This window comes from Hyperolius riggenbachi, chromosome 5, assembly GCF_040937935.1.
Source record: "Hyperolius riggenbachi isolate aHypRig1 chromosome 5, aHypRig1.pri, whole genome shotgun sequence".
Taxonomy (NCBI): domain Eukaryota; kingdom Metazoa; phylum Chordata; class Amphibia; order Anura; family Hyperoliidae; genus Hyperolius; species Hyperolius riggenbachi.
Window position 1 is genome coordinate 133418864 of NC_090650.1, and position 16032 is coordinate 133434895.

Genomic DNA, 16032 nt, shown 5'->3' on the forward strand with positions numbered 1-16032 from the left:
TCAGAAGTAATGGCTGCCACCTGTATAACCCTAGTTATGAAAATAGAAGCGTGAAAAGCATGCACTGAAATGCTCATAGGCTTGAAGTAGTGTTTATTTATCTTTGTATGCATCAGAGTGGTGCAACTAAATATTATGAATTAAAAAAATGTTTGGTTTTGGTCCGCTTTAAAGATTCCTGTGTACACAAATATACAGTCACAATCAGATAGGTACTGTATGTCTGATTTTAAAAATACAGTGACTGCTTTATTGCAGCAGCACAAATAACTTTTGATTCTTTTTTTGTTTTTGTGGACTAAGCACTGCATATTAGAAGGATACAAAAATTGAAAACCCGAGAGCCCAATATAGTGCAGTATGTCAAGACAAAGGAGCGTAATGCAAAAGTATGAGAAAGTTATACTTACAAGTCTAGGTTACCACAAAGGTAACCACTGACGGTGCAGGTGGGGAGAATTATAACCTGACCCCACTCAGGTATAAGAAGTCGCTCTCTGTAGATCGAAGAAATTGGGGATACACCCCTCCACCCAGGGTGGACTAGATAGATGAATAATAGATAGTAACAGAGGCGCCAAATTAGGATAAAATAGTTAAAAACTGTTTAAAAGGAGGAGGGTAGGTGGACACCACCCTCAGGTATCTAATGATCAGCCAACGAATCATTGTAAACAAACAATTACATTTATTACAAGTTCTCCAAGTATGCAACGCGTTTCACGGGTCAACCGCCCGCTTCATCAGGCAATCAAAATTTGGAGGTACACTGTTAAAACAAACAAAAACAATACACCAACGGACGCTAGGTACATAGTTCAGCCAAATTACATGCAACAATCTGTCTAGAGCAGGGGTCTCCAAATGTTTTAGGTCGAGGGCCGGATCAACATACTTCAGACTGCTGGGGGGCCGGAGTATACATAAAATGATGTAGAAGCCGGACAGTGAAGCATACCCAGGTGACTACCTGAAGTCCAATTGGACAGCAGTGTCACCTGATGTGGAATTTGATTGGAAACCAGCAAATGACTGCTTTCTGGCTTCCATATGGCTGGGTGGTGCCAGTACTGCTATTCTATATGCTTATAACCAATATTTAAAGATGTAGCTGACCGCACCTATAAGCAATACATTTTGTGTGTGGAGGGCCGGTAAAAAAGCCTCAGGGGGCCACATTCGGCCCGTGGGCCTTAGTTTGAGGACCACTGGTCTAGAGTATGTTTATACAAAGTGTGATATATCCACTCAGGAGCATAGTAATTAGCTTATCATTTGTGACAATTGCCATACGTCTATATGGATGCATGTTCAAATCTGAAATATAAGTCTATATGCATGTATTATAACCCTAAGCACAAAGTTGTATATGTAAAAATTGGGGACAGCACAAAGTAGTATATGCAAAAAACACTGCACAGACCAATCAACTGATAAAAGTATATTTAAACAAACCAAGTCCGCCTCTTATGAGACCTTTTGATCACCAGTTGTACGTCAATAGTCAACAATTGCATTAATCAGAAAGAGAGACAGTGTATTGTCACTTACCAATGCTGCATCCGTCTATGGGCCAAGCGCCTACTGTGAGAACCTGATGCATCTGGCGTAGTAGATATAGTGTCCTTGGCGCCAAAGTAACTGGTCTCTTGCGCGGTGCGCACCACCGCTGTCATTTTCCGGTAGCGGGGAATTACAGGAAGGCAGCCCTATGTGACTCTGCCGTCGCTCTGTTTGTTGCGTATAATGGGGGCGGATGAGGCCAAAGGGACGCATCAATACAATTGCTGACGTGGGGAGCGCATGCGCAGTGCGGCCAAAGGGACGCATCAATATGGCAAAAAGACGCATCACTATGGGTGCTGGCGTGGGAAGCGCATGCGCAGTGCACCGCTGGCGCCGCCATCTTGGTAATGGGCTGCACATGGTTCCGTGCTTCGTATAGACCCAGAAAGGGTAGTTATTCAAATGTCCTAGTTAGTGAACAATTGGGGGATATGGGGGAAGGCTAAACAAAGAGTATTATTTCCTAAAACATCTATTCAGATGGAACGTAGCATAAGGGGATTTTCTATATAGACTGCTGCCATCTAGTGGTTGTTTGTGATAACGCATTAGTAACATAAAATATGTAGCTGGATAAGGTTTGATTGCACTCCATATAACCTTATTTTAAGAGACATAATGTGCCATCCTCTGTCTCAACTCCATAAAACCCATATATACATATATTCAAATTAAAAGATAGTACATAAAAGACATAAAACAATGTATATACATAAAAATACATACTCATATGTATATACACAACTATACATACATACACACAAAAAATTACCACGACACATGTACAGGCACCTTATACCAGGATTGCCAGAGTATGTAGTTATATAAACATAAATATACTATTAATAAGAGAACCATTTTCAAAAAGACCAAAAGGAGAAATAAATTAAAGAAATGCTAAAAAGAAGGGATAATAAAAGAGAGGACCAATCAGGATAAAAATGTGATAAAGAAAGGCCAAATCAGTATAACTTGTTTCAGTACATACTGAAACATTATCCCCTTCACAGCGTCTCCAAACACTTTAGCACTTATCACGGTGGAGACCTTAATCACTCACCATCACTCTAATCGATTCTATACAGTCACCCAACAATATTTTTGAGGTTTTGAGGAACAGGGAGATGTTTTGGATACAAATTCTCAGGACCCTAGCTCCAGAGGGCCTGAATCACAGGTGTCGAACTCCAGGCCTGGAGGGCCAGATCCATGCCAGTGTTTAGGATGGACTGCGAAATGGAGAAATGTGTTCTAGCTGATGGACCACACCTTTCCTAATTCAGTCCCATCAATTCATTTGAGCTGTGTCAAAAATGTGTGAGGACCTCGGCCCTCGTAGGACCGGTTTGACATGCCTGGCCTGAATGAAGTTTTAGAAAAGTTATACTGATTTGGCCTTTCTTTATCACATTTTTATCCTGATTGGTCCTCTCTTTTATTATCCCTTCTTTTTAGCATTTCTTTAATTTATTTCTCCTTTTGGTCTTTTTGAAAATGGTTCTCTTATTAATAGTATATTTATGTTTATATAACTACATACTCTGGCAATCCTAATATAAGGTGCATGTACATGTGTCGTGGTAATTTTTTGTGTGTATGTATGTATAGTTGTGTATATACATATGAGTATGTATTTTTATGTATATACATTGTTTTATGTCTTTTATGTACTATCTTTTAATTTGAATATATGTATATATGGGTTTTATGGAGTTGAGACAGAGGATGGCACATTATGTCTCTTAAAATAAGGTTATATGGAGTGCAATCAAACCTTATCCAGCTACATATTTTATGTTACTAATGCGTTATCACAAACAACCACTAGATGGCAGTAGTCTATATAGAAAATCCCCTTATGCTACGTTCCATCTGAATAGATGTTTTAGGAAATATTACTCTTTGTTTAGCCTTCCCCCATATCCCCCAATTGTTCACTAACTAGGACATTTAAATAACTACCCTCTCTGGGTCTATACGAAGCACGGAACCATGTGCAGCCCATTACCAAGATGGCGGCGCCAGCGGTGCACTGCGCATGCGCTTCCCACGCCAGCACCCATAGTGATGCGTCTTTTTGCCATATTGATGCGTCCCTTTGGCCGCACTGCGCATGCGCTCCCCACGTCAGCAATTGTATTGATGCGTCCCTTTGGTCGCATCCGCCCCCATTATACGCAACAAACAGAGCGACGGCAGAGTCACATAGGGCTGCCTTCCTGTAATTCCCCGCTACCGGAAACTGAAAGCGGTGGTGCGCCCGGCGCAGGAGACCAGTTACTTTGGCGCCAAGGACACTATATCTACTACGCCAGATGCATCAGGTTCTCACAGTAGGCGCTTGGCCCATAGACGGATGCAGCATTGGTAAGTGACAATACACTGTCTCTCTTTCTGATTAATGCAATTGTTGACTATTGACGTACAACTGGTGATCAAAAGGTCTCATGAGAGGCGGACTTGGTTTGTTTAATATACTTTTATCAGTTGATTGGTCTGTGCAGTGTTTTTTGCATATACTACTTTGTGCTGTCCCCAATTTTTATATATACAACTTTGTGCTTAGGGTTATAATACATGCATATAGACTTATATTTCAGATTTGAACATGCATCCATATAGGCGTATGGCAATTGTCACAAATGATAAGCTAATTACTATGCTCCTGAGTGGATATATCACACTTTGTATAAACATACTCTAGACAGATTGTTGCATGTAATTTGGCTGAACTATGTACCTAGCGTCCGTTGGTATATTGTATTGTTTTTGTTTGTTTTAACAGTGTACCCCCAAATTTTGATTGCCTGATGAAGCGGGTGGTTGACCCGTGAAACGCGTTGCATACTTGGAGAACTTGTAATAAATGTAATTGTTTATTTACAACGATTCGTTGGCTGATCATTAGAGACCTGAGGGTGGTTTCCACCTACCCCCCTCCTTTTAAACGGTTTTTAACTATTTTATCCTAATTTGGCGCCTCTGTTACTATCTATTATTCATCTAAGCACTGCATATGTTGGGGCTTTATGAATACAATATATAAATAAATATGACTGTATATACAAGTTATTTATGATAACTATTATCTGTGAAACATTTTATTATATTTTCTGTTTTAATTACAGTTTAAATGTATTAGGAGTCGGAGTATTTTGTTCCAGACCGACTCCAGGTGCCAAACATTGCTCCGATTCCGAATCCACAGCCTTGTTTACAAGTACCTGTATATTAGGCTAAGGCTGCTGCACTTTCTTTGTATAGCACTTTTCAGAAATCCAGGTTCTAACCCAGTGGGGTCCCTGTTGGGAATCACTGAGGTGTATGTTATAGGAGTTATAGGATTTGTACAATTGGTGATTTATGTACAGTATATTTTTGGGGTACCGTATAATAAATGTATTGATTTATATGAAGACAGGATCTCGTGTGCTTTTGGGAGGCAAGCCCACCACTTCCTCCAAGCAATTTTTAAAAATGTTATTGACTTATCCTGCTGGCGCCTCTGTTCTACATACAAATATGTACAGTATATGCAGACTGGGGAAGACATTATGCTTTTAGTTGTTTTTACTGTATTATGCGTTATACATGTAAAAATAATAAAGATTTATACTATTTACTGTGGCACTGATTGAAACCTCTTTTTGAGAGCTATTTTACAATCTTATGAAATTGAGGGGTCGTCTAGCATGCTGTGGTTCTTTCAGATTTCAAAATCTTACAGTTGAGAATAAATATGATCAAAAAGATGCTAATAATTAGTAGTAATAAGAGTTGGTGCGCATCTTATGTAGCTTGGAATTGGTCCAATCAGAATTATCAGCTACTGAATTTAAAGCAAACCTGTGCGTTTTTGTTTTTTTTTCTATTAAAGAGTTAGATAATTACCTCCAGCTTCCAACATCCTCATCCACCCCAAAGTACCAAGCCATGCTCTCTTATGATAATGAGCATGGCCGCACAGTGCCCACCCAGTAGCACAGACCCACTTAGGCTTTGGCGAAAAAATCCAAGCCCGATTAGGTCTGTGCTACTGCACAACAGTGAGCCGGCAACAAGCCATTGTAGGTGGTTTTCTGTAGGACACAGCGCTGGTACAACCCAGTGATGATGGAGGATGGGGGAAGCCTCTGAATTATCCAGAAGTTTTACCCATTTGGGGCACTTTTTGTCACAATTGGGGGGCAGAATAACTTGTGGCTGATGGGAGTCCAGCTGATTACACACCTCGTAGCAAGCCTGTAAGTCTCCTACATGCAGGCTGGCCGCTGCCTCATACGAACCTGATGGCAACGTGCAGCCGAACTCAGCTAAGATGCTGGAACATTCGCAAAGGAGCCCCACGTCAGACGGGTGAGATCAAACAGCTTCATGTTGGCAGTGTCAGCGGCTAAACTAATGTTTGCTTCATTGCACCAGCTGTAAGCTTGTCATTCGAGTGGAGTCTGCTTTGAATTGTTCGTGCTTCAAATGCGATGCTTTCCCTGTACATGGAGGCTTGCCAAGTTCTGGCTTATTGCAAACTGCTTAGGATTCTGGCTAACAAACCCTTTCATTTTTTGGATGAACTAAAACTTGCCATATTGTATCTGCTACTCAAGTGGATTGTGAGTTGAATTGACCATGCAATTAATGCAATGCTTTTCCTGTGCATGCAGGGCTTTTTGCTTACCGCTCAGCTGGAATGCCACTTACAACTACTATTGTTTACAAGTCAGTTTAGTTGGGAAGATATTAGAGGAGCTGAATGGTACAAAAGGGTTCTGACATCCCTGCACCATTTTTGAAACTGTGGACTTCTTGAGATCATGAATATCCCATAGAACTTAATTTTATCCCTTTAATGACCCATGCAGATGTGGACCCCCTCCCCCCGTTTATTGCAGTGTGTGTGTGGTTGGTGTATGGTTGTATAGAGGACTGCATGGTAGCTTGCAAGTTTTTGCATGCAACTGCATCATGGCTTTTAACCTTTCTTTAACCACTTATAGACAAGCTGACTTATAAAATCGTCCTGCTAGAGCCTCTTAACCTCCCTGGCGGTTTAATTATTTTGCCAGGGAGGCTGCAATGTGGTTTTTTTTTAATAAAAAAAAAAATATTTCATGCAGCCAACTGAAAGTTGGCTGCATGAAAGCCCACTAGAGGGCGCTCCGGAAGCGTACTTTCGATCGCCTCCGGCAATCGAAAGTAACAAGATAGGCCGCAATGAGCGGCCTATCTTGTTTCGCTTTCCTCGTCGCCATGGCGACGAGCGGAGTGACGTCATGGACGTCAGTCGACGTCCTGACGTCAGAGCCGCCCGATCCAGCCCCTAGCGCCGGCCGGAACTGTTTGTTCCGGCTGCGCTGGGCTCGGGCGGCTGAGGGGACCCTCTTTCGCCGCTGCACGCGGCGGATCGCCGCGGAGCGGCGGCGATCGGGCAGCACACGCGGCTGGCAAAGTGCTGGCTGCGTGTGCTGCTTTTTTCAGAATGTAAATCGGCCCAGCAGGGCCTGAGCGGCGACCTCCGGCGGCATACCCCGAGCTCAGCTCGGGATTACGGCCAAGGAGGTTAATGGCTCCAGGAAGTTTTTATAAGTTAGACAGTGCTGCTGCTGTGCGCACGCCCCGCAGGTGCATTCTTGTGCACGTGCACGTGAAAATAGTGAAAAAAAACAACCAAAGAAATAAATACACCTTTATTTCCAAATACTATATTATCCCCACACTTTGTACTAGGGACATAATTAAAATCTTGTGATAACCAGGACAGATAGGCAGATAAAATGTGTGGGTTTTATGTACAGTAGCAGTGTTTATATTAAAACTATAGCGGATGAAATTGGAAAAAGTTTTTTCATTTTTCCTTGTTTTTCCCTTTAAAATGCATAGAAAATAAAGTAATTATTGAAAAATATCAACCCCAAAAAGCCTAATTGGTAGTGAAAAAAACAAGCTATAGATCATTTCATTGTGATTAGTAGTGATTAAGCTATTGGCAAATGAAAGGGATGAGCACTGAAAGGTGAAAATCGCTCCTGTCCGTTAGGGTAAAAACCGCTTTGGGATGAAGTGGTTAAGGTGTGTTCACGCTTATTAAAATTCACATGCAATTTGGGAATGTTAACCATGCATATAATGAAAGTCAATGGAGATTCTTAATGCAAAAATTTGCGGAGCTGTTCGCACGTGTGCATAAAAAAAAAAAAAAAAAAAAAAAACTTACATCTTTTACCATAAATTTGCACATTGCATGCAAATTCCCATTGACTTTCATTAGCTGCAGTAAAAACCACGCGCAAAAAAAATTAAATGTAAACCAAAGTTTTAATGCGAAAAACGCACGAAAAACATTTTTCTAAATGAAAAAATGTGAGCCCTGCCCTAATATTCTGCATCACCACATTAACTTGTTAAAGGAACACTATCAATTAACCTCCCTGGCGGTTTAATTATTTTGCCAGGGAGGCTGAAATGGGGTTTTTTTTGAATAAAAAAAAAAATATTTCATGCAGCCAACTGAAAGTTGGCTGCATGAAAGCCCACTAGAGGGCGCTCCGGAAGCGTACTTTCGATCGCCTCCGGCAATCGAAAGTAACAAGATAGGCCGCAATGAGCGGCCTATCTTGTTTCGCTTTCCTCGTCGCCATGGCGACGAGCGGAGTGACGTCATGGACGTCAGTCGACGTCCTGACGTCAGAGCCGCCCGATCCAGCCCCTAGCGCCGGCCGGAACTGTTTGTTCCGGCTGCGCTGGGCTCGGGCGGCTGGGGGGACCCTCTTTCGCCGCTGCACGCGGCGGATCGCCGCGGAGCGGCGGCGATCGGGCAGCACACGTGGCTGGCAAAGTGCCGGCTGCGTGTGCTGCCTTTTACAGAATGCAAATCGGCCCAGCAGGGCCTGAGCGGCGACCTCCGGCGGCATACCCCGAGCTCAGCTCGGGATTACCGCCAAGGAGGTTAACATGACTTTTTTTAACCTGGGATTGAGAGAGTGTTCCTAAAGTGCTGGTAAAAAATGATGTATACAATTCTCTTGCTTATCATTTGTTTACTGTATCAAATTCCTTTCACTCTAAACTGACAGCAGTCTGCTCTAATCTGATGGCCATGAGGAGCCATGAGGAGAGGGGGAATTCCCTCAAAGTGCATCTGTGTGTGAGAAAGCTCTCAGCAGCTGTAGTGTCCTGTGTCATGTGTCCATGGCTGAGGTGTCTGAAGATAGCAGAGGAAATGTAATTTGTTAAAAACATTTGTTATTGTCTGTGACACCACAGTTTTTCATACTTTTTTTTTTCCTTTCAGAGAAAAATAATCTGTAGTCTGATATGCAAAAAACAACACTTGCTGTGCATTGAAGCAGACACCCCTTTTGAGAAGGATTTGTCCCAATAGAGCTAAATCCTACTCACAATGACTTAAAGGAATACTATCGATACCCAAGTGTTCTAAAATGACAGTGTGCAAATAATGTCTAAGTAGCTGTGTAAACATTTTCCTACTTTTCATGTTAAATATCAGAGGCAAAAGCTGTAATTTATTGAGGGTAGGATTTAGCTATATTGGGACAAATCAATTGCAGAAGGGGTGTCTGCTTCAATGCACAGCCAGAGTTGCATATCAGACTACAGAAAGAAAATATCAAACATATCAAACTCTGAAAGCAAAAACAGTATGAAAAAGCTGTGACAATTAGTTACATTCCTCTGCTCTCTTCAGACACGTCAGTCAGAAACACAGGACACAGGAGCTGCAGCTGTTCTCTCTGTCACACACAGAGCTACACATAGAGTTAACTGATCAAGTGTGAGGGGAACTTCCCCTCTCCTCATTGATCAGTCAGCCGTCAGTTTTGGCGTCAGTAAAGTTTGAATGTATTTTGATAACAGTAAACAAAGAAGTTGCTACTAAAATGTATACACCAGTACTTAGCAGCACTTCCCAAACAATTCCTGTGTCAATTGAAAAAAATATGTGAATCGATAGTATTCCTTTCAAGCATTGGCCTCTGATATTTAACATTAAAAGTAGGAAAATGTTTACACTGCTACTTAGACATTATTTGTTCAATGTCATTTTAGAACACTTGGTTTGATAGTGTTCCTTTAACTACATCTATTTGCAACATGTTCTACCAATTGTGTCCTCAAAGTGTTCTGAAACTGACATTCCATTCAATAAAAATGTGTTTTCCTACTTTTTATTACCCATACAGTTCTTATATTTGCTTTTGAGCATAAGTAGTATTGCCTGTTTGCAAATTACAAGTTACCAAAGCACAGTTCATCTGCTCTGAAAGCTGCCACTGCATTTTATTCAAGCGGTTTTTATTATATATTAAAATCGTCTATTGAGCTTTCCTGAATGGTGTGTGCATGCTAGAAGCACAGACATCTCCATTTGAAAGCAGCTAAGCATGTAACTGTGGAATGTAAACAAATGATAATGGTTTCTCCACTTTGGATACAGATCATAAGCTGAAGTGGCTTTTCCACTGCAGGACAAAGTGCTGTGTTCAACTGTTTAAATGCGGTTCTGCCAAAAAAAAAAATAAAAAAAAAAAAAATGTGCTAGTAGGTTTAACACTATAGGGAATCTTTTAGAGCAAAAAGAAGAAATGCTGAGTTTCAGACCACTTTAACAGATGTGTACAAGAACACAACTAGTAACTGAAAAATGCAGAGCAGAATTTTAGTCAATGTTTTTCACTGTTTATTCAAAAGACACAATCATAATGCAATGCATTCCCCTCTGTGTCTCAAAACAAAATCAAAAGCAAAGGGAAAACTCACAGGGCCATTACGCCCACATACCTCTGCATGAATTCCATCTGATGTGAAAATATGTGTAACCGTCATCTCGTTCTTTGTTAGAGTCCCAGTTTTATCAGAGCAGATTACATTGCAGCAGCCTGAAAAACAAACATTTGTCACCATTACAGTCTGGAAGCATATTGCAGTATTACATATGTTTACTTAACAAAAGGCAATGTTAAAGAGGAACTCCATGGGTCTCAAAAGTACCTCATACACTCCTGACCCTTCATGGATTGGGGTCACAAAAAAAAAAAAAAACCAGCTTGCAGGTGGCCTGAAATAGTTTTTAATATCCTAAGGCAATACCCCTTCAGACCTCAGTGTACTACACTAGCAGCAAGGCTTCTAGGAGGGGTTGGAAAAAGCAGGAGAAATACCGCTCCACTCACAGAATGGAAAACAGTGCTGGAGAAAAGGGGCTGCCTAGCCCGGAACACTATAGGAAGCAATCGATATCCGCACAATGTTTCCAAAAATCCAAAAGTTAATTTATTCAGGACGTATCCCAGTCATATAAAAACGAGTACTTAGACTGACATGTTTCGAACCATCCCGGTTCTTAATGGGCTATGATTAAGAACCGGGATGGTTCGAAACATGTCAGTCTAAGTACTCGTTTTTATATGACTGGGATACGTCCTGAATAAATTAACTTTTGGATTTTTGGAAACATTGTGCGGATATCGATTGCTTCCTCTAGGAGGGGTTGGTGCTGCCTCCTTGACTCTATTGCTTACCCAGATGGCTGTCAATACAGAATAATAACCCCACAGTACCTAACTACAATTGTAAGGTGAAAACAGGGAGCTCAGCTATTTAATACCAATTATAATTGTGTATTTCCTGCTTGATCTGGAAAACATATGCACAGAACATGAACGCTTTAAGAGGCCTCAATACATCCATTCTGATTATATAGCAAATGGCACACTTTTTAGTGCCAAGGCAGTTCTGCAGTGTAAGTTTATATTCCCCATCTTTCTTAAAGCGCCTACAGGCACAATCAATGAGCCCAGAAGCACAGCAGACTAATTAAGAAGCTGTAGTAGACGATTACTTCAACAGGTTAGCATGAAATCATCTGCTTGCTTTATAAAAAACCATCAACAGCCTCCCCAGAGAGTCAGCAACATCTCCTCAACAGCATTCCAGACAATCTATGTTCACATTAGAACCTCTGAAGGCTCAGAGGAGCAAAAGAAAACACACCAAGTCTTGCCTATAAGGGTGGGGAAAAAATGTATAGGACTTTGTACAAAGCTAATAGCAGCTGCTAGAATCTTCTCTGTGGTGGGTTAATGAAGCCAATTTGTACAGTTTGACAGCATTCCTGCAGTGTTTGAATAAATCACCGCAAGCTATTTCAGTCTACCACAGGATGTTAAAGTGTATTTCCACTTTCCCTAAATAAAAAAAACTGGTGTGGTTGACAGGTCAAGAAGGGTGAGTATGGAAAATTGACCTTTGGATTTGGCTGTAAGAAGGTCATTGGCCACTTTGGTAAGGGCTGTTTCCGTGGAGTGGTTAGAGCGAAAGCCAGACTGGAACTGATCAAGTAGCGAGTTAGCAGATAAATAATGGCTTAATTCTGTATGTATATGGCGTTCAAGTAGTTTGGATGCAAATGGGAGAAGTGACACTGGGCGGTAGTTGGCCAGTGTGGTAGGATCTAGAGGAGGTTTTTTAAGTAGTGGTGTCACAACAGCTTTTTTGAGTGGGGATGGAAAGATGCCAGTAGAGAGGGACAGGTTAAATAGCGTTGTTAGTGCAGGTAAGAGAGATGAGGATAGCTGTGGAATGAAATGGGAGGGAATAGGATCCAAAGAACAGGTGGTTAGATTAGCTTTGGCAATTATAGAGTAGAGAGAGTGTTCAGAGAGTGGAGAGAAGGCAGTTAGAGAACAGTCAATGAGAGGTGTGGAGGTGGGATTTGAGGGTTGCGTGGAGAATTCAATTTTATCAGTGAAGTATGTTGCAAATTCTTCAGCTGATAAGCAAGATGAAGGAGGAGGGGGATGGAGAACGGAGTTGAATGTGCTGAACAAGCGTTTTGGATTGTGTAAATGGGCGGATATTAGGGAAGAAAAATAGGACTTTTTTGCCACAGAGTGCGTTTCTGAAGTTGTTCAAGGCAATTTTATATGAAATAATGAAATAATATAAATATTTCATCTTTACATAGATATTTAGAAAGTTTAGACCCTTAGCTAAATATTTGTGTTTTTTATTGTAATTTTTTTATTATTAAACATTTTATTTGGGTATTTTTGGGAGGGTGGGATGTAACTAGTAATTTTTTTAATGTAAATATATGTTTGTTTTTTTTATGTAGATTTAGTTTTACTTTTGGCCACAAGATGGCAACCTTAGGTTTGTTTACCTGACGTCACTCTAATGGCCCATACTCACGGGCTACAATTGTCGCCGCAACACGCGGGGCGCGCGTGTTGCGGCGACAGGTCGCCCGTGAGTATGGGCTGTCGCACGGGCGCGCACCCCGAACTGTCGCCCGTCGCTGATGTCGCCAGGCGATTGAAACTTTCAATCGCCTGGCGACAGTCGCCACAACTGTCGTTAGTCCGCGTGAGTACGCGGACTAGCGACAGCAACCTCCATTGAGGTATGCGGAGCTTCCGGCGGGGGGAGGAGGAACGTCGGCGACAGCTTCCGTCGCACCGCTGGTCCCTCTTCCGCGTGTGTACGCGGAGGGACCTGGCGACATGCCACTTTTGCTGCCCATGAGTATGGGCCATTAGCGTAACATGTACGCTTAGGGGGACGTAGGAGGCAGAAAAAGCGAGGCTTCCGAGAGAAGCTGTCGCTTTTTCTGCGGGGGAGAGGAATCAGTGATCGGGCACCATGGCCCGACTCATTGTTTCCTGGGCTAATGATCCGCAGCCGGGAGCCTGCGGGAGCGCACATGGCCTCCTGGACGTAGCTTCTACGTCCAGGAGATGAAAGTAGTTAAGGAAGTACCTTATTCACTTCAGCCCACAAGTGTTTTCACCTTCAGGATGGAAGCAATTTTCCCATCAGCGCTCCTCCCATTCATTTGCCAATAACTTTATCACTACTCATCACACGTAAATGATATATATCTTGTCTTTTTTCTGCCACAATTTAAGCTTTTAGTGAGCAATACTTGTTTTCAGCAATTACTTTATTTTCTATGCATTTTATAGGCAAATACACACACAAAAAAGAAAAAATACACTATTTCTCCAATTTCATGTCCTATAGTTTTAAAATACGCAATGCTACTATAAATAAAACCCACTCAGTCCTGGCTATCACAACATTTAAATTATGTTCCTAGTACAATGTATGGCGTCAATATATTATGTGGAAATAAAGGTGTATTTTTTCAGGTTTTTTTTCGTTCCCATCAATTGTAAGCCCTTATGTATTTATAACAGTAATACGCCCTCATGACATACATATTAAACAAAACAAAAAAAAAAGCTACCGTATATACTCGCATACAAGCCGACTTTTTGACCCCCAAAAAGGGGGCCAAAAGTTGGGGGGTCAGCTTGTATGCGAGTCTTGGGTGGTCTTGATCCGCGGCGCCCCCCGCCCGCCCGCCCGCTCGCTCCCTCCCTCCGCGGCCGCCGCTGCTATTACCTGTTCAGCTGGCGGCCGCTTCCTCTACTCCGGGTGCCTCTCGCTCTGCTCTCCATTTCTCCATCACGCGTATTCTTCGTGTATGCCAGCAGCGCGCCCGGCGCTGCTGCTGTGACGAGGCAGGAAAGAGCAGTTCCCCTGGTAACGGCGATGACGCCGTTACCAGGGGAACCGCTCTCTCCTGCCTCGTCACAGCAGCAGCGCCGGGCGTGCTGCTGGGATACACTATGCGTGATGGAGACATGGAGAGCAAAGCGAGCGGGGCACCCGGAGTAGAGGAAGCGGCCGCCGGCTGAACAGGTAATAGCAGCGGCGGCCGCGGAGGGGGAGGGGGGATCGCTATACTGAGCACTATACTAGCTATACTGAGCACTATACTAGCTAAACTGGGGCACTTTACTAGCTATACTGAGCACTATACTAGCTAAACTGGGGCACTTTACTAGCTATACTGAGCACTATACTAGCAATACTGAGCACTATACTAGCTATACTGAGCACTATACTAGCTATACTGAGCACTATACTAGCTATACTGAGCACTATACTAGCTATACTGAGCACTATACTAGCTATACTGAGCACTATACTAGCTATACTGAGCACTATACTAGCTATACTGAGCACTATACTAGCTAAACTGGGGCACTTTACTAGCTAAACTGGGGCACTATACTAGCTATACTGAGCATTATACTAGCTATACTGAGCACTATACTAGCAATACTGGGCACTATACTAGCGATACTGGGCACTATACTAGCGATACTGGGCACTATACTAGCGATACTGGGCACTATACTGGCTATACTGGGCACTATACTAGCTAAACTGGGGCACTATACTAGCTAAACTGGGGCACTATACTAGCTAAACTGGGGCACTATACTAGCTAAACTGGGGCACTATACTAGCTAAACTGGGGCACTATACTAGCTATACTGAGCACTATACTAGCAATACTGAGCACTATACTAGCGATACTGGGCACTATACTGGCGATACTGGGCACTATACTGGCTATACTGAGCACTATACTGGCTATACTGAGCACTATACTAGCTATACTGGGCACTATACTAGCTATACTGGGGCACTACCTACCCATACTGGGCACTTTACTAGCTATACTGGGACACACTCGGGGAATAAGGCGGCCAGCATTTCCTACCCCCGGCTTATATGGGGGTCAATCATTTTTCCCTGTTTTTTCAGGGAAAAGTTGGGGGGTCGGCTTATGTGCGGGTCGGCTTATATGCGAGTATATACGGTAAGTCCCTAAAACAACCATTTATGGATTTCTTTTTTACAGGTTTTTTTTTCAATTTGTTTACCTGTTAACTGGGGTGGGGGTAGGCGTTGGAAGTGATTTAATTATATAATTTTTGTAAATTAAAAAAAAAAATTCTGTGGTATGTAATCCAATTTTTTACCAGGAAGGGTTTTGTTTGTTTGTTTTTTTCACTTTCATTCATTCTTATGAATGGACATGGCCCCTGACCGGGGTCAAGTCCATTTATTACACACACTGTAATTGGTTTGGGGAAGCCTTGCTTCCCTTCCACGATCGCCAAAACGGAAAACTGATGGGGTATGCAGGGCCACGGCCCCGCTCATATGGCTGCTTAAACAATGAACGAGAATACTTGTTCAGTTTGCCTTGAGCAGCGCCTCTCTGGACGAGTATACTCGTCCAGATAGACTGTGGTTAACATGATGTCATTTGTTTTCTCGTGATGAAAGCAGCATTGGATTCATGTGCTAAGGGTTATGTACTCTGACAGAATGCCAGGGAAGAGGTAAATATTGCATTTTCTCTCCCTCCCCTGACTTTAGTTATAGTCTGTACCCAAAATGACAACTCAACACTCACAAGTCTGACAGCTTGCCTTCAAAGCTGAACATTCAGGAGTCTGACTTAATTCATATATTAGTCAAAATATACTAAAGTATATGGGAGCTGTCATATCTGGAGGCATGTTATAAAACAAGTTTCGCTAAACCAAAATGACATACATAGAAACCAATTTTGTTTAAACACCT

General features: G+C 42.3%; 1 protein-coding gene across 3 annotated transcripts in view; it reads right to left on the reverse strand.

Annotated features, from left to right (window-relative positions):
* ATP2C1 (ATPase secretory pathway Ca2+ transporting 1) overlaps nt 1–16032 on the reverse strand; it is a 217961-nt gene that overhangs the window by 46858 nt on the left and 155071 nt on the right. For all 3 annotated transcript variants that reach the window (XM_068236270.1, XM_068236269.1, XM_068236271.1), the window contains one exon: nt 10363–10460. In XM_068236270.1, the coding sequence (XP_068092371.1) occupies nt 10363–10460 (98 nt within the window). The remainder of the gene's footprint in view (nt 1–10362; nt 10461–16032) is intronic.